The sequence below is a fragment of the Microcaecilia unicolor genome, chromosome 10 (assembly GCF_901765095.1).
Source record: "Microcaecilia unicolor chromosome 10, aMicUni1.1, whole genome shotgun sequence".
NCBI lineage: Eukaryota > Metazoa > Chordata > Amphibia > Gymnophiona > Siphonopidae > Microcaecilia > Microcaecilia unicolor.
The window spans coordinates 53,561,227-53,581,617 of NC_044040.1; the positions used below are offsets into that span (position 1 = coordinate 53,561,227).

Here is a 20,391-nt window from a genome sequence, read left to right on the forward strand (position 1 = left end):
CGGTCAGACGTCTTCTGTAGTTGATGATGAGGTTTGCACACATGTCAGGAGGAATTTTGGTCCACTCCTCTTTGCAGATCATCTCTAAATCATTAAGAGTTCTGGGCTGTCGCTTGGCAACTCGCAGCTTCAGCTCCCTCCATAAGTTTTCAATGGGATTAAGGTCTGGTGACTGGCTAGGCCACTCCATGACCCTAATGTGCTTCTTCCTGAGCCACTCCTTTGTTGCCTTGGCTGTATGTTTTGGGTCATTGTCGTGCTGGAAGACCCAGCCACGACCCATTTTTAAGGCCCTGGCGGAGGGAAGGAGGTTGTCACTCAGAATTGTACGGTACATGGCCCCATCCATTCTCCCATTGATGCGGTGAAGTAGTCCTGTGCCCTTAGCAGAGAAACACCCCCAAAACATAACATTTCCACCTCCATGCTTGACAGTGGGGACGGTGTTCTTTGGGTCATAGGCAGCATTTCTCTTCCTCCAAACACGGCGAGTTGAGTTCATGCCAAAGAGCTCAATTTTTGTCTCATCTGACCACAGCACCTTCTCCCAATCACTCTCGGCATCATCCAGGTGTTCACTGGCAAACTTCAGACGGGCCGTCACATGTGCCTTCCGGAGCAGGGGGACCTTGCGGGCACTGCAGGATTGCAATCTGTTATGTCGTAATGTGTTACCAATGGTTTTCGTGGTGACAGTGGTCCCAGCTGCCTTGAGATCATTGACAAGTTCCCCCCTTGTAGTCGTAGGCTGATTTCTAACCTTCCTCATGATCAAGGATACCCCACGAGGTGAGATTTTGCGTGGAGCCCCAGATCTTTGTCGATTGACAGTCATTTTGTACTTCTTCCATTTTCTTACTATGGCACCAACAGTTGTCTCCTTCTCGCCCAGCGTCTTACTGATGGTTTTGTAGCCCATTCCAGCCTTGTGCAGGTGTATGATCTTGTCCCTGACATCCTTAGACAGCTCCTTGCTCTTGGCCATTTTGTAGAGGTTAGAGTCTGACTGATTCACTGAGTCTGTGGACAGGTGTCTTTCATACAGGTGACCATTGCCGACAGCTGTCTGTCATGCAGGTAACGAGTTGATTTGGAGCATCTACCTGGTCTGTAGGGGCCAGATCTCTTACTGGTTGGTGGGGGATCAAATACTTATTTCCCTCTGCAGAATGCAAATAAATTCATATACTTTCCACAATGTGATTTTCCGGATTTAATTTGTGATGTGCTATCTCTCACTGTTACCAATAACCTACCCTTCAATTATGGGCTGCTCATGTCTTTGTCAGTGGGCAAACTTACAAAATCAGCAAGGGATCAAATACTTATTTCCCCCACTGTAGTTACTGCACAGAAAAAAAAATCTCTTTATTGCCTGTTAAATGCAGGGACAACACTGATGCATCTGCACTATTGCAAGACAGCATGAGCTAACTGCAATGTGCAGTCCATTCACATTCCTCAGCAATAACCCACCCACTTCCTGTTCCCTAACAGGATATGCAGTTAACATATAAATTAGCGTATGCTGTCATGACAACACAGTCATGGTTACCGTGACCAAGAACTAACAGTTACCATCTGCTAATTCATGAAGTAACTACTTACCGTACTTAGTAAAAGGTCCCCAAAGTCAAATTGGCATTCTACTTTTAGTCATTTAAAATATAAATGTTGTGCATGTCTCCACCTGCTGTTTAATGGGGTTACTGCTCACCTCTATAGCTCTAGTCTATGACGGCTGAGTCCAGGAAGACTATTGAGGCTCTGAGCAGAGTTAGATGTAGCTCAGATACTATAAAGAAGTGAATAGCTGTAAGAAAATGAAGGCTGATGGTGCCATAGCCCAACAGAGGCTGATGTCACTTTAGCTGGAACCTCAATAAAAGCGGAAGGAAACTGCTGCACTAAAAAAACTGAAATATATTTGTCATGCATCTGTAGTGCTTTGTAGCTCTGCAGGGTATTTTAGAACAGCTTACTCTCGGCAGGAATATTTACCACTAGCACATGGGGCCCAATATTTAGACTACGAGTTAGCCGGGCTGACTCCCGCGGTCAGCACTGAATCCGGATATTCAATGCCAGGCCATTTCTGGTGACCAGCATTGAATATCCAGGTGTTTTTTGGCCAGTTTCAACTTAACTGGCCAAGCCGATATTCAGCGCTGGCTGCTTAAGTTCAAACCAGCAAACGATAGGCCTGCTCTTTCAGTGGCCGAATTTAGCCACCAAACTTAGCCGGCAATACGCTGAATATTAGCGGATTGCTGGTTATATCATGTGATATAACCGGTTATCCACTAAGCGCTATCCAGCAGTATTCAGCGGGAGATAACCAACGATCTCCCGCTGAATATTGCCAGATAGCCGATTAAGTGCCATCTGTTCCTGGCCGGTTAAATGATTTTAAATATTGGGCAGATTCTGTTTTAGTACAGGTTCTATTTTATGCAGTGAGACCTAGGGGTCATTTTACAAAAACGCAGTAAAATCTGGACTTAACATGTGTTAACGTGGCACTTTCCCAGATGCCAATCCCAGATTGACTGTGGTATTTTTTTTAGGACTTTTCCATTTGTTGTAATTGCAGGTCATGTCCCCATCAGCACATACTACCTCTAAAGAGCGTGGGATCACTTACTGCCTCCTATTGGCACTAGTCATAACACGCTAGCTGGATAATGCAGGAATGACCGCTCTCCGCCTACGACGTACATCCTCCCAAAAAATGTTTTTTTAAATTGGTAATGTGCTGGTTAGCATGCGCAAACAGGCAAAATATGAAACACTTTAGCACATCTCTGTAATAGCCTGTCAGCATGTGCTAACCACGGGTTAGCCCTCTAGTTACTAATAGCTAAAGTTAGGGTTACCATATGTCCGGATTTACCCGGACATGTCCTCTTTTTGAGGACATGTTCGGGCGTCCGGACGGGTTTTGGCAGTCCGCCCGTTTGTCTGGATTTCTGGACAAAAGGGGGGGGGGGCGGGCCTCTCCTAGCCTCCCCTTCCCTTACTTACTATCTACTGCCCTGGTGGTCTAGTGACCTCTTCGGGGCAGGAAAGAGCCCCCTCTTTCCTGCCTGAAGCGCTGCCCTTGCCCTGCATCCTGTTGCTGTGACGGTCTTGGGATTCAAAATGGCCGCCGAGAGTTGAAGCGGCCTCGCGAGACTTCAACTCTCGGCGGCCATTTTGAATCCTGAGACTGTCACAGCAACAGGATGCAGGGCAAGGACAGAGCTCCGGGCAGGAAAGAGGGGGCTCTTTCCTGCCCCGAAGAGGTCACTAGACCACCAGGGCAGTAAGGGGAGGGGAGGTGACCCAGAGGAGGGGAGGTGACAGGGGGCAGGGGAGGGGAATATGTGACCAGGGGGAGGGGAGGGGAATATGTGGCAGGGGGCGGGGTGAGGATACAAAGGGGCGGGCAGGGGTGGGGCAGGGGGCGGGGCATGTTTTTGAGAGGACAAAATATGGTAACCCTAGCTAAAGTTAACAGTAAAACAGATATCTTAACGTTACCCCACGTTAGTTTATTTATTTATTGGTTTATGGCATTTCTATCCCACATCGCTTTCAATGTGGCTTACAATATAAACATATAAAAGAAAAGAAATAGAGTTACATTTAGGGACAAATTCAGTGGAGCATCAGGAAGAAGTGAAATATAAGGAACTAAATTATACTCAGCAAGTTGATAGCTTCCCCCCTCAGGCACTTATGCATCTTTATGAAGTACTAGCAGAAATCCTATAGAAATCACACCTAGATTAATGTAAATATTAGCATGTATCAACCCGCCCCCCCCCCCCTTTCAAGGAAATGTTTAATGAGAAATTGAGGCCAGAAGAGGCCTTTGGTCACAGTAAATTTTAAAAGCAAATTGTATTGAGAAAATAAAAGAGGTTTCTAACTGCCAATTTGCCTGGCAGTTACCTTGTGCACTAGAAATGTATCAGTTTTGTAAAATGTTACATGGCTGAACTAAACAGAGAGGGAGGTGGGCAGTACCTTGTGTTAAATTATTCACCAAAGGAATGACAGGCAGGCTGATGGAGCCACATTCATACACATTCATATTATCCACTACAGGGGGGAGAAAAGACAAATGGGTTTAGTAATGTAAGCAGACAGAGGAAGGATAGCTGAAGCTAATCGGGGTATGGGGGGTGTCAGAGATTTTACTCACCATAATAAAAGAGGAACATACTGAATGTGACCTCATGACTGGGAAGAGGTATTTGAGTTTTCAGGTCTCTGTTATTCGGAGATTCTGTTTTTGGCCTTTTGGTTGAGCTAGGATGTCACTCTTTATTGGTTGAATTCTGAAACTGTTGGTTACAGAATTCTGTTAAGAGCTGGTATTTGGGGACACAGCAGGGGAAAATACCCTATGACTTTCTCTTGAAGACAGCCAGTGGGGAAGTTTGCTTGTATTGGGGAAATCCTGTTACTGCTGGTTGCAGAGCATTGATAAGGGCTGGTATTCTGGGTCATAACAGGGAAAAGTACCCTAGGGCTCCACTGAAGACTAGTGGAGAAGAGGCTGCCCTCTATGGGGGAGTCCTGGAACTGTTTGTCACATCAAGAAGATGGGAAGATTGGCAACTCTTGGGAGGCGCTAAAGGCAATTGGTCCTTCCATCAGCAGAGGAGGCCCATGGGAGCCAGGGCAAGTCCTTTGAAAGGGGATGCCCATGGCCCAGCAGTGGAAAGCTTCCGGAGTGCAGGCGGCACTGGGAGCAGAGTAGCAGTTCGTGGGGTGCAGAGTGGCACCAGGAGCCCATCGAAGGAGGTAGCTTCAGGGAGTGCAGTCGTCATCCAGAGCTTGATAGCACGTATTGGCCAGCTTCCCTTGGATGTCTAGCAGCCACTAGCCCAGAGTGATCCCACAGGAGGGTGAGACTTTGGGACTGGGTGAGGGGACCAGGGAAGGACATAGGAAAGCAGTAAGGGGTGGGAAACAGGCCACACACACACACACACTCAACCTAGAGTGACAGGAGGGAACCAGAAGTTGCTGCTTAGGCAAAAAAGGAATATTGGATTCAAAGAGTGTTGAACTAATTGGTAAAGAGTACAAGCTACATGAGAAGTAATTGGTTAAAAGTATTGGTACTAGACCGTGTTATATATAGTTTATGGTTTTCTATGCATTTCATTGGCTATCTCAAAACAAAGCTTTAACCACTGCTAAATCGTTCAGTGCTTTTATATATCTGTATAGTAAAACCTGAACATAGGTCAATAAAACTGTTTATCTTTTGGTTGACAGCTGTATTTGCAGAGGTCATTTTTGGGTTTCCCGGGGGTAGGAAGAGGGTAACCCCACCTGCTAATGCTTTCTTCCCCAGATGGAGGCACCAGGCGCCAAATACTTAAGGGACTCATGGAACCTGTGTACGGGGGACTCCAGCCAGGTTGGGGCACAGATCCAAAGACTCCCACAAGGGGGCATTACACGTACTTTAAACACATATGAGCGCATTTTATAAAATACGAATGTAAATTGCAACTCTGCCTCAATTTCTCCCCTAAGCACACCTACTGTAAAAATATGTGCTGGCTTGTATCTGTTGTTATTAGAGGCCTCCTATGCCTATAAATTAGTGTTTTCTGTGAACAAGAGGTTTATTAAATTACCCCTTAAATATCCTTTGCTAAGTAGAATTATTTTAGTCAGTCTCTTTTCTCTAGGTTTTTCATGGAGTGCATTGTTTACAATACTTTCTTTACATCTTGCTGCCAAGAAGACCAAAAATATTCTAGGTCTGTGGTCAGTCCTGTGACTCGGGCTACAGCACTGTGGCAGGGGAGAAATGAGTTCAGATCCCCTTCTGATGAGGATCAGTTGATTTATGTGGGGCACTCAGGCACAAGGAGTGGGGAGGACAGTTGCAGTTACAGAGCACCCTCTGTCACTCATAGTGCACAGAGCTGTCCTAGGGCTGGTAAGACATATCTAGGTTTGATGGAAGGAAAAATTAAGGCCGAAGACATTTTTTCCCTCTCTCTTTCTTCTTATATATAGACAGAGACAAACAGTGAGAAAGAACATAAAGAGATACAGATATATAAGTGGAAAGATACACAAATAAATGTATAAATATAGAAACAAATATAGAAACCTATTTTTTAAAGAGCCAATATTTTAATTTGTATTTAATGCAGTCGGTGCAAATTAAGTCAGTGTTGAATTGTTTGAATTAACACATTTGCATTAATGTTAACACAGAATTTCTTGGTTTGTATGTATGGCTATGGTTATGATTATTACATGTGGAGCAAAATTATAGCAAGGGCATCCAGCTCAAAATATGGATGTCCATTTCTCATGTATTTTAGAACAGGATCTGCCGACATGCATCCCGTTCTAAAATACACAAGAAATGGACATCCAGCATGAATGACCATTTTACAAACTGAAACATCTAATATATGGCCTTTGGAACGACGAGGGGGTGCCGGAGGCCCAGCAGTGGAAAGCTTCTGGGGGTGCATTTGGTATCAGGAGCAGAGTAGCAGCTCATGGAGTGTGGATCGGTGCCAGGAGCCCAGCGGAGGTGTCCTGACATCACTCACTCTTTAGACACCAAAACTTAGGTGTATGGCAGATGGAGATTTGTATTCAGGCAGATGTAGGCACTTAGCTATTTAAGTGATACATCTAAAGATGCCTCACTTAAAGTAATAAATGATTACATTTAGTAACGCTAGACCTTTTGGATCTTGGCTGTTTAGTATACAGATAAATATATGGATATGGATAGAAACAGATGTGTGTATAAGTAAAATGCTACAGTGAAACTTTTCCTCTAGATTGATAGAGAGTGAGCAACCACGGCTAGCAAGCATGGAGCAAAGGCTGTCCCTTGGCTCCGACGATGAAGACCTTGTACGGGAACTTCAGAGCATGTGTTCCAGCAAATCGGAGCCAGATATAAGCAAGGTAACGATACAGTGTATGGAATGGGAAGGGGGTTTTTTGCCTCTTGACCCAACAGTTTGCTTCGGCCTCTTAGGCAGTGTTGCCAGGGCTGCAGGTTTCCCGCCCAATTGGGCTCCTTTCCGCAACCCGCTGTGGCTTTTTCACGCCGCGTGCGGGTTGTGGGATTTTGGGTGGCTTTTTCTTGCCCTGCCGGTGGGTTTTCCCCCCGCTGTGGTTTTTTCCCACGGCTTTCGGCCGCGGCCAGTGGAGGCAGGCTTAATGATGTCATTTGTATGCAAATGGACTAATTAATATTTATTAATGATGTCATGTGCAAATTAACTCAATATTTATTAATGATGTCATTCATATGCAAATTGACTTGGTGCGGTATGGGGCTGGTTTTGGGCGTAAACCATTTTTCCATCTGGCAACACTGCTCTTAGGGTTTCCAGAAGAAAGTTTGCAATCAGGAAGTGCTAGCTGCAAGTGTATTAGATGTTCAAAATCAAACATCCGTCTTGTGCTCCCGTGCCCTCACTACTGTATATCCTGTGTTTCTTGCCCTCCTCAGCTCCAGCACCCATTCAGATTGCTTTGTTATAGAAGTAGCATCATTCTCCATTCTTCTATTTCTATGTGTCAACCCCAGCAGCATTCATCCCTCTGGGATGCTGTCTTCCTTCCCTGCCTCCTATGAAGGACGAGTCCAGACCAGTATGAGATCAAGCTATGGTTTGAAGGAAGTCAAGGTTTAATGCAGTGGCGTACTAAGGGTGGGGGCGGTCCACCCCGGGTGCACGCCGCTGGGGGGGTGCCACGCGTCTGTCGGCAACGCTTGTTCTCTGCTCCCTCTGGCCCTGGAACGGGTTATTTCCTGTAACTGGGCAGAGGGAGCAGGGAACGAGCGTTGTTGACAGACGCGCGCCACCCCCCCCCCCCCCAGCAGGTAAAGATGCACCGGGGGGGGTGTCGTTTTGCTGGGGGGAGCTGCCCCTTTCACGTCCCCTGTCCCGCCCCTTCCACGCCCTCACCTGTCATCTCTCTCCTCCCCCCCTCCCCTTACTCTGCTATCCCTGGTGGTCTAGAGGTACCTCTTCGGGGCAGGAAAGAGCCCCCTCTTTCCTGCCCAGAGCTGCTAGCTGCCCTGCATCTTGTCCTGTGGTGAGTCCAGCTCTCGGCGTTTCAAAATGGCCGCTGAGAGTTGAAGTCTCGCGAGGCTGCTTCAACTCTCAGCGGCCATTTTGAAACGCCAAGAGCCGGACTCACCACAGGACAGGATGCAGGGCAGCTAGCAGCAGCACTCCGGGCAGGAAAGAAGGGGCTCTTTCCTGCCCCAAAGACGAAGAGGTACCTCTAGACCACCAGGGATAGCAGAGTAAGGGGAGGGGGGGTAGTCGCGTTTCGCCGGGAGGCAGGGGCGCGCTGCACCTGGGGGGCGGGGGCGCTGCACCCGGGGGGGGCACATCGGCGATCCACCCCGGGTGTCAGCCCCCCTAGGAATGCCACTGGTTTAATGTATTTGATATTAGAGCTGGACTGAATAGCATTTTTTACTATTTGGCCGAATATGAATACCAAATACAAATAATGGGCATTGAGCTTTAACCTAACAAATAATAAAAGAAGCAATGTGAAATCAGAGATGAAGTGTTTATCTCAGTAGGATTTAGCACAGTAGAGTTTCTGAGTATTCATATTCGAATTTAAATCACTAATTGACCCAATACGAATAATGTATTCAGAGCACAATTTGGGGCTGAAACGAATTGAATGTGAATATTCAGTACAGCCCTATTTCATATAAAAAAGATATTTAGGCGGTACACAATAAAATTTAATAACAAACAAAAGACATATAGCTTTAAAAAAATAAGGCAATATGGTAACAGAAAAAAGGAGGCCTAGGTTACCGTAGCTTTAAGAGCCATAAGGTACCTCAGGAAGGCAGGAAGATGGAGCCACACAACAGGCATAAATACCAGGTACAAGTGGTGCTGTCTGCATGCCAGCCAGCAAGGCGAGGCTCACAATACCAGGGCCAAAACAGGAAATTAGTCTGACATAAAAGCCAGACTACAAAATTGTGTTTTCAAAGCCTTCTTAAACTTAGTAAAAGCAGATTCAGAACAAATACAGAGAGGAGACTGTTCCACAATGATGGGGCTGCTACGTTAAAACGTCTAGGGGCTTCATCAGAGCACACCTGCAAATGTTGTTGAACCATCAAGAGTTTTTGACGCACAGCGGAGGGAGTGGGAGGATTTATAGGGTATTAGAAGGTTAAAGAGAAAAGGAGGGCTTCTTGAAGAGAGACTAGTGGACCAATGATAGGATCTTAAATGGAAGGTGATAGATAGTCGGGAGCCAATGTTCTTTAATAAAAAGAGGAGTCACGCTATAAAATGTCCTCACATCATAAAAACATTTCACGGTCACGGAAATATTTTGGCGTAACTAAAGTTGCCTTGTTTGTATATTAGGTAGACCCTGATACACTGTAGGAAATTACAGTAGTCTAGATGCAAGATAAGCAACAAATGAACCAGATGATCACAAATGTGTGGTTAATGAACACTCTGCACGCATGTTAGTGGGTACAGGATGCAGGAAGGGGTTCACCTAGCAGTTAATTGTGCAGTTGACATGGGTACACACTATATTAAAATGAATGATAATGAGGCCATTAGGTGTTGCTCCACAATGCACAGAAGTAAGCAGGGGATTTCACCGTGCACACAGTGCGAGAAAATTATCACTAGGGCCAGAGCAGCGTATAACAGTTGGTTGACAGGGCTTAGTGCCAGTTTTTGGGATTTAAAAGTTTTCTGCAGCCATATCAGTGCCTGCAAATTTAAAAAGACAGATGGGAGGTAACAGCTGTGTGCACAGGTCCAAACAAAAATGAAAATGCCATCACCACATCTGTGCATGAACCAGAAAGTTCTTCTGCACAAACAGTAAATAACAGCCTATTTAATTTGTCGGTTAAGAAGCACTTAGCTGGCTAAGTACTAAAATTCAGCATGAGATAGCCAGTTATTTATTTTATTTATTTATTTGTAGCATTTGTATCCCACATTTTCCCACCAATTTGCAGGCTCAATGTGGCTTACATTTGCCGTAATGGCGGTTGCCATTTCCAGGTAACAGAATTACAAATGGTGTTGCATTAAGGTGTGTACATACATAGTAACATAGATGGAACAGTTCATGGTCTATCTATCTATCTATCTATCTATCTATCTATCTATCTATCTATCTATCTATATATATATATAAAAACCATGTGCGTACATACATGGTAAAGAAGAATGCATTATGGTATTGCATGCAGGTTCCTTAGTGATAATTGGATTATAACATACATTAGGTCATCGACTATGGAGAGACCATATTCGACATAGGGATAAAAGTGATAGTGCTTGTTCACTAATAGCAAAGAGGTTAATCAGTCAAGTGATAAGATTTCAGTTATCGCTGCTAAATATTAATGCATACCCCTAGATTCTATATAGCGCACCTAGAGATCCGCACCGAAATCCAAGCATATTCTATAACAATGCGCATAACGTAAGTGGCTTAACAAGCTAATCAGCGTTGATAACAGCTCTTAACAAGCAATAGTAAGCACTAATTGGCAATAATTAGAATTTACACACACAACTTGCTAAGCATATTCTGTAATGCAGTGCACCTAACTTCTAACGCGTGCAGGCAAAAAGGGGCAAGGTTATGGGCAGAGAAATAGGCATTTCATGAGTGTTCTGAAAATTAAGCACCTAGTTAAAGAATATGGCCCACTGCGCCTAAATCTACGTGCCGGGATTTACGCCACATTTTCATTGGTGTAAATAGTGGCACATAATTTTATGCGCTCAGATATCAACTAAGCGTATTCTATATACCATGCCTAAATCTAGGCATCACTTATATAATACGCTTAGCACTGATTTCTGTGCCATTTTTTTTTTAGACGCCATATATAGAATCTCTTCCATAGGACCCGATTCTATATATGGCACTTAAAATTAACGCATGGTAGGCAATTACGCCTAAGCGTATTCTAAATACCACATGTAAATCTATGTGTGGCATTTAGAATATGCTTAGGCATAGTTTGTGCAGCTGAATCTATGCACGTCCATTTAGGTAAACGAAAAGCTGGTATAAATCCCTGTTGCATAGATTTTATAACATGCAGATTTTGGAACACCCATGGAAAAACCTATTTCCACACCCTTAACCACGCCCCTTTTTGCCTGTGCGCGTTAGAATTTAGGCGCAGTACATTACAGAATATGCTTAGCAATGTACACGTGTAAATTCTAATTTTTGCCAATTAGTGCTCGTTATTGCTTGTTAAGAGCCGTTAACGCATAGCGGCTTGTTAAAACAATTAATCTACACTTGTAAATTGTAGAATACACCTGGATTTACATGCAGAATCTCGCATAAATCTAGGCACGCTATATAGAATCCAAGGGATAGCGGCTAACTGGCTATATTGCATCATATAACCAGCTAGCTGTGAATATTCAGCTCTTCACTGGCTAAGTTTAGCGGCCAAATCAGACCACATAAATAATAGTCCTATCTTTGGCCACTATAAACTTAACCGGCCAGTGCTAAATATTAACTTGGCCGGTTAAGTTTAAAGCCTGCCACAGAAAAAACAGATATTCAATGCCGGTCACCAGAAACGTCCCAGCATTGAATATCCGGGCACAGCACCGATGGAGGCACTTAGGCAGGTTGCTTCCCATAATCTGGGTTTATGTGCTAGAAATATTTGCAAGGATAATATTTGTGCGCAGAATAAAATTCTGGTTCATGTGTGGATATGCGCTGGCACTTTTGTTTTCTTTGGACAGTGAAGGCATACTTATTGTAGAAACTTTGGTAGTCACTCTGTAAGTAGTTATCAAGATTTAGGTGTCCCAATGCCGTGTGCTTAGTGCCAATTCTATAATTTATTTATTTATTTAGATTTTGCTCACACCTTTTTCAGTAGTAGCTCAAGGTGAGTTACATTCAGGTACACTGGATATTTCTCTGTTCCAGGAGGGCTCACAATCTAAGCTTGTACCTGAGGCAGTGGAGGGTTAAGTGACTTGCCCAAGATCACAAGGAGCAGCAGCGGGATTTGAAGTGGCCACCTCGGGACTGCAAGACTGGTGCTCTAACCACTAAAGCCATTCCTCCATTCCCTTGGCACCAAGATTCCATTCTAGAATGAATATTAGCATAAGTGGGCATTGGCATGCCTAAAGTTTGGTGCCGAAGAAAAAAGAAGGGGTTCACACCTTCCACAAATCCAACAAGGAAAACAAATGCAGAGTGGAAGAAAATCCAATCCAAGAAACCAGTCAGAACTCATTCCGTGAGTTCTGGCTGGTTTCTTGGATTGGATTTTCTTCCACTCTGCATTTGTTTTCCTAAAGTTAGGTGCCAACAGTTACATTGAGTCAATGACAGTTGTAACAGTTGGAATCTAATTGTGCCTTGAAGTGTGCACAACTTATAGTATTCTATAAGTTTTGCATGTCTCTCTGAGACATGCCCATGACCCACCCATAATCTGCCCACGTTTGCACCCCGTCACATTTACATGCTAAGCAAAGTTGGAGTGTGTGTTATAGAATAGTGCATAATTGCCAATTAGTGGAGCCAATCACATGCGTTAGTGCTATTATTTTAGGCATTAGTTTATAGAAACATCCTTTTTTGTGCACATGTATCTGGCAGGCTTTCCCCAATTAGCACACAAGTTCCACGTATTGGAAATGTTCATGTGATTAGCTTACAGCATTGGTAATTTCGCAGTAGAAGCTGCATGCTCAGCCATCAGCGTAGGGCTCTACCATGTGGTCCTTTGCATCAGCCTCTCTCTGCCTTGTTCTCTTGCCAACATCCTCCTGTGCCTATGGAGTGAAACCTAATGCACTAATCCTTTTCTTCTCCAATCTGCTGCCAGAAACCTAAACCTTTTATCTATGCAAAATATAGGTGAATATTTAAAGATGACTTGCAGAAGAACAAAGCTATGGAGCTCTGTCTCTAGTAAGTTCTCAGCTGGAAAATCTCTAAGGAACACTAGGGGCTGTTGGAATTGGCATGAAGGGCTCAAGAGAGAAAATGTCTTTTGTTTGTTACTTATATCTTTGAGGTTTTTAAAATGTGGCCATCATCTCCCCTTCTCTCCCCCAGGGTATAATTATACTGACCCTTAACCCCAATGCTGACTTTTGGCACTAAACTCTAGAAACCATGCATAACTGATGAAATTGATGTTAAAGACATAGAAATGTATTTAATTTTAGTCAGTCTTTCACCTGAAATGTGAAGAATGCATCCTTACGACTTTCAGAATGGATTATTACTGTATTTTAGATTGCAGATTCTGAGGATGGTCTAACGATATTCAATAGTTCTCGGAATAAGCCTAGGTCGTCTACGATACCTGTTAATCCAAAAAGACAAGTGCCAACACAGGTAGGTAGTAGTCTGTTGTCGAAAAATTATTGAAAAGATTATCAAAATGAATTGTTCACAAACTAGTAAATTGTATATAAGGCACTCAAAATTGTGCATGCTAATTTCGACACGCATTCAATTTGCATGTGCAGTTTAACTGAATAAAGAGCCAATTAGTGCCAATAATTGGGATCTAACCATTATTGGCACTAATTGGCAACAATCTGAATTTACGCACGCATCTTTGCAGTTGGTATTCTGTAAAGTTATATGTGTGGCTCCGAAAATGGGGTGTGACCATAGGAGGGGCATGGGCGAATTTCAAGGGTGTTCCTAGAATTTGTGCGCACTGTTATATAATACGGCCAGTCTGCACCTAATTTAGGCACGAGGATTTGCACCAGGTTTCAGTTGGTGTAAATTTGGAGTGGAACCCAGTGCCAAGTGCTTCTATAACATTTATAGAATAGCGCTTAGTTCTCATTTTTTCGGTGCACAAATTTGGGCTCCATTTACTGAATTTAGACCTAAATGTATTTATTGATTGATTTATTTACTGCCTTTTTGAAGTAACATAGTAACATAATAGATGACGGCAGAAAAAGACCTGCACGGTCCATCCAGTCTGCCCAAGAAATGTGCCACTTTTTTGTGTATACCTTACCTTGATTTGTACCTGTCTCTTTCAGGGCACAGACCGTACAAGTCTGCCCATCACTATCCCCGCCTCCCACCATCGGCTCTGGCACAGACCGTATAAGTCTGCCCAGCATTATCCCCACCTCCCAACCACCAGCCCAGCCTCCCAGTGTGCCACTTTTTTATGTATACCTTACCTTGATTTGTACCTGTCTTTTTCAGGGCACAGACTGTACAAGTCTGCCCAGCACTATCCCCGCCTCCCAACCACCAGCCCCGCCTCCCACTACCGGCTCTGTTATCCAATCTGGTGGTGTACAGTAAGAATAAGTCAAACATAGGCAATAGACAATTACAGCAGTAAAAATATTTAAATAACAATACAAGTATAGCAGTGAATGCTGCTTGCAGTGTCAACACAATACGTAATAAAACTTTTTAGCGTAGGACAGTGGTTACCAAACCTGATCCTGGAGGCACCCCAGCCACTCAGGTTTTCATGATACCTACAATTAATGTGGTATTTAGAATACGCTTAGGCATAGTTTATGCAACTGAATCTATGCACGTCCATTTACGCCAACGAAAAGCTGGTGTAAATCCCCTACATGTAGATTTACGCACACTCGCCCATATTTTATAACAACGTGCTTAGATTTTGGAATGCCCACCAAAAACATATTTCCATGCCCTTCACCGTGCCCCTTTTTGCCTGTGCATGTTAGAATTTAGGCACAGTACATTACAGAATATGCTTAGCAATGTACATGTGTAAATTCAAATGTTTGCCAATTAGTGATTGAAATTGCTTGTTAAGAGCTCTTAATGCATAACAGCTTGGTAAAACAATTAATCTATGCTCATAAGTTATAAAATACGCCTGGATTTACACACAGAATCTCGCATAAATCTGGGTGCGCAATATAGAATCCAGGGGATAGCGGCTAACTGGCTATATTGCATGATATAACCATCTAGCTGTAAATATTCAGCTCTTCGTCGGCTAAGTTTAGCAGCCAAATTATTATTATTATTAACATTTGTATAGCGCTACCAGATGCACGCAGCGCTGAACACCTGAAACAGCCTACATAAATAATAATCCTACCTTTGGCCACTATAAACGTAACTGTCCAGCGCTAAATATTAAGTTTAAGCCTGCCACAGAAAAAATGGATATTCAGTGCCATGCAAATCTATCCCATGAATATTCATTGTGGATATCCTGAAAACCTGACTGGCTGGGGTGCCTCCAGGACCAAGTTTGGGAACCACTGGCGTAGGGTATAAGCAAAGATCGAACACATAGATAGGTAAGAGGAGTTAGAAAATAAGGGGATTAATTTAAAGAAAGCTGCACATCAGGTCAGAGAGGTGATGAAATATTATCTCAGCTAGGATAGGTGTACTACATTTGAATCTGTGTCTTGGTGCCACTTTGAGGACACCGAGGGGGCGGGAGACAATACCACAAAGAGGGTGCCGACATTTAGGTGCCAAGAACGTGCATAAATAACCAAAATACTGGCATATATACATGTATGTGTGCATATACACCCATAAATGCTAATAATATGACTCTACTATTCTATAAAAATGGCACCTAAATTTCAGTGGCACATTGTTTGAAAATAGACGGGCAGACTCTCGGTGGACTGTGAGTGGAACATACATTTATGAGCACAAATTAGAGAATGCTATTGGATCGATATTCAAAGCAATTTGACTGGCCAGAAACAGCTCCTGGCTGGTTGAATCATGGAAGATTAAACGATCAGAAAAATAATTGACATTAAACTGAAATTATTTGAAATGGACAGTTCTCAGGGAACTGTGTTAGAGGCTATGAAGGTCAGCTCTCTGGTTTTGTGCTTAGTGGCATGGGAAAAAGAAATGCTAAATAAGGTGACTGAATAGATTGGGATGGGCTGGAGTGTAAATTTTAAAGGACTTCGATGTTAGCTTCAGAACAGTACCGGGCAGATTTCTACGGTCTGTGCCCTGAGAAAGGCAAGGACAAATCAAACTCAGGTATACATATAAAGTATTACATACCATGTAAAATGAGTTTATCTTGTTGGGCAGACTGGATGGACCGTACAGGTCTTTATCTGCTGTCATTTACTATGTTACTATATTAAAAACAAGGAACTCAGGGAAAAGGGGGAGGTCTATTTTGATCAAGGGAAGCATGGGTGTAGAGTGCATTTTCAACACATATATGTTATGCAAAACACACTGGCAGAGAAAGTCTATAGGCACTCTGCACCCGTGATAAATCTCAAAGTGAAAGCAGGCATCTGTTTTGAAATTTGGGGCAAAGTCTGTGGGTTGCAGTTACCTGCAAGCTTTGTTTCTGTGTGGACAGTTCAAAAACAAAGCAGGGTGGGTTTCAGCGTTCCTACCTCACACTGTTATGACCTTTGGGACGGAAGGGGAAGGGTGGATATCCACTGTGCTTTTAAACCATAGCATGAGCTCTTTACGCATGTACCTTAAACCGCATGTTTGCTTATTTTCCATTTTGATTGACAACATAAGAATCTTAAACAAATGAGGCATTATTCTCTGGGTTTAGTGTTGAACTTCCACATTCTCTGCATGTTCAGTTGGTCATTTGGCTTTTTTCATGTCTCCTGGTTATTGCTTGTATTGTTTTCTCTTCTCCCTGTGCTTTGTTCAACAAAACAAAGCAATGTTGAGCATGTAAAGCCTATATTTGGATGACTGCTTCACAGCGCTCCATCCGCCACTAGTAAATGCCAAGGTAAACAGACTAATAAGAGCATTTCCCATGGAAGGAGTTAGGTAGTTTTATCTGACTTACTGAGTTTCTAATTTAAAACGTTCTTAACATTTTTTCAGTCTATCATATTCTGTACCTAGATGAGATTAGAGGTACTGAAGTTTCAATAATTAAACATCTTCTAATCAGGGGCGTATCTGGACTTCGCCGGTAGGGGGGTCCAGAGCCGACGTGAGAGGGCACATTTTAGCCCCCCCGGCGATCCCCGCCGCCCTTGCCGCCCCCCCCCCCCCCCACCAGAACCACCTCCAACTGTCACCCGCCCGCCCGCCCGACGACCCTCTCAACCCCCCGACCGCTGTCGCTTACCTGTGCTGGCGGGGGACCCCAACCCCCGCCAGCCAAAGCCGTCATCCTTTGTTCTTTTGTTCTTTCTGAGTCTGACTCATCTCTGATGTCCTGCACGCGTCCTGCACGTTGTGTACGTGCAGGACGTCAGAGACGAGTCAGACTCAGAAAGAACAAACGAACGAAGGACGACGGCTTCGGCTGGCGGGGATTGGGGTCCCCCGCCAGCACAGGTAGGCGACGGCAGGTTGGCAGCGGGAGAGGGGTTGCGAGGGCCTTTGGTAGGGGGGTCCAGGGCCAAATCTACGGGGGCCGTGGCCCCCGTAGCCCCATTACAGATACGCCCCTGCTTCTAATAATCACAGGACATGATGTTTTTTTAAAAAGCTGAGCTCTTAAATTTACTCTCCTAAATAAGGATGCTAAATTTGTGCCCTATTTTTAGTCAGACTTAGGAGTCTAAAGGGTTCTTTTACATGGAGGGGCGTTTTCGATATGATGTATAAGTCCGACTTTGGACGTCTTGCACAATACGTTCAAATCCAAACAGGAAAGAAGGTCATTTTTGAAAAGAAACGTCTTTTTTTTTTTTTTAATACTGTTTAAAACAAGGTTTTCTGCTTTGGATGTTTTGTTTTTTAGTCCATTTAATAAAAAAAAAAACAAATGAGTAAGTGCAAAACGTAGAAAATCAAGCCATTGGGATGTAGGAGGACCCAGTATTTTAGTAGACAGGTTTCCCAGTCATCCCATGAGAGCAATGGGGCACCCTAAGGGCACTTCTGTGCACTTCATAAAGATGCTCCCAGATACACATCTCACCTTTGCTCCCTTATCTTGTCCCCTGAGCCCTCCAAACCCCACCAAACCTAATTTCCCCCCACTGTACACCAGTACAGTAGCCCTTATGGGTGAAGGGGACATGTATATATGGGTACAGTAGGGTTTTGGTGACTATGAGAGGGGTCACAGTTTCCACCACAAGTGTGACAGGTGGACGGAGGTAGGGACCAGAGTCCCCCACTCCATAGTGCACTGCACTGACCACTATACTACTCCAGGACCCTGTATGCTGCTCTAATATACCTGGCTGTAACATCTGAGGCTGTCATAGAGGCTGGTAAATCATATTTTTATTTACATTTTTTGGGGGTGGGATGACGTCAGTGACCAGTGGGGAGGGGCATTGTTGAGGTCATCCCTGATTCCCTCCAGTAGTCATCTGGTCATTCAGTGCACCTTTTTATGCACTATAAAAATAGGTTTAGCTCAAAACGTGTTTTGTTGCATTATGGCTGAAAAACGGCTAAGTCTAAGAAATGCCCAAATCCCGCCCTTAACACGCCCCTGACCCCCCCCCCCCCCCCCCCTTGATTTGGACTCACTGCAGATGAACAGCATAGAAAAAGTCTGAAAAATAGGTTTCGAAAATACTGATTTGGACATTTTAGTGAGAAAAGCATCCATAATTGCCTGATAACACACAGAAAAAATAAATAAATAAAAATAAAAGTTACAATTAATACCTTTTATTAAATTTAGATATTAGATATGTATCATATGTGAGTGGAGGAGTGGCCTAGTGGTTAGGGTGGTGGACTTTGGTCCTGAGGAACTGAGTTCAATTCCCACTTCATATTTTTAATTTTTTGGCATAGGGAGTGTGGCTAGGTGTGGAGACTGGGCATGTTCTGTGCCATTCGGTTATCGTGGCTACATCGCTACACGCTAACCAATTAGCACAGATTTGGTGGGTGAGTCCCTACTACCTACAAAATAGATGGCGGAAGGGGCTCATGTGCTAGTATGAACATTAGAGCATGGCCATTATTGAAAAATTCAGAAAATCAGCTATTTTACCCCAGCGGTAAAAATTGCCTTGCCGTGTGGGAACAGCCTGCATAAGAGTGTGTGAAGGCCACTTTTTACACCTCAGCACGTCCCACGTGTCCACCACGGCTTAATAAAAGGACCCCTTAATGTGGTAGCTCTTACCACATCCTATTTAGGAGGCGCTAAGGACTCCCATGGTGAGTCAGTGTTATTTAGTTAGTGTTCACCCCAAATTCTCCACCCAACACGCCCTCCCCCCAATTCTTTTCAAAAATACTGCAGGATTAATACATGCAAATGGCAAAACTAACACAAAACACTTTACTGTATCCTGCATTAGGCCATTTATCCTATGTTAAGCATGTATTAGCACTTAATGGAGTGGAGGAGTGGCCTAGTGGTTAGAGCACCAGTCTTGCAATCCAGAGGTGGCCGGTTCAAATCCCACTGCTGCTCCTTGTGATCTTGAGCAAGTCACTTAACCCTCCATTGCTTCAGGTACAAACTTAGATTATGAGCCCTCCTGGGACAGAGAAATATCCAGAGTATCTGAATGTAACTCACTTTGAGCTACTACTGGAAAAAGGTGTGATCAAAATCTAAATAAATCCTATATAATAAAACTCACCCTCAACGTTCTGAGGACACTGACATCACTGTCGGTTCCTCCAGGCACTTCCTTCCGGTTCGAAGGGTTCGTGCTGGTGAAGCCATTGAAATCACTGTGTTGGAGCCCCGCCCTTGCGTCAAATGTGATGACGTTGAGGGCGGAGCAATGGTGTCAGTGGCTTCACAACCAACGACTCAGCACATTGAAGGTGGTGTTGCGTGCGTTGACAAGGTCCGCAACAATGGCGGTCAGTGCCTTCACAACGCCGAAGGGGTGAGCAGGGAGGGAGGGAGGGGGGTTCGGGAGGAAAACCTTGCTAGCGCCCGTTTCATTTGCGCCTGAAACAGGCATGTTTTACTAGTAATAAATAATGCAGTTTAGTAAAAGGGTCCCTTTGAAAGTTATGCTCCGGAACTGGCCTCTTCGAAAATGTATTAGAGCTGAGTTCCTAAATGTATGCTAAATGTTTCATTCAACTCTTAAATATAGGAGCATAAAAAGTGAGTGGCAAGCGGGCCAGATTTATCGAAGTTAGGAGCTTAGCACTGATTTTCAGCACTCGGCTCATAAAGCTAGTCAAACGCATGGCAATCCTAAATTTATAAGCATAACTTTTAAGCTCCTAAAATAAATTAAGGTGACTTTTCAGGTGAAAGCTTAGGGGTCATTTCTTAAGCTTAGGGGTCATTTCTTGTGCTCAGTGGGTGGGGAATAGGCATTTCCATCGGTAATCGGGCAGCGAGGGCACATTGCCGCTCACTGCCCGATTACTGCACGAGTAGCATGTGAGCCCTTACTGCCTTCTAAATAG

At 44.0% G+C, this 20,391-nt stretch overlaps 1 protein-coding gene across 1 annotated transcript in view; it reads left to right on the plus strand.

Annotated features, from left to right (window-relative positions):
* The window catches only part of CTTNBP2 (cortactin binding protein 2), a 321,332-nt gene that overhangs the window by 281,476 nt on the left and 19,465 nt on the right, over positions 1-20,391 (plus strand). The window contains 2 exon segments of the mRNA XM_030216832.1: positions 6,819-6,948; positions 13,321-13,422. Coding sequence (XP_030072692.1) covers positions 6,819-6,948; positions 13,321-13,422 — 232 coding nt within the window.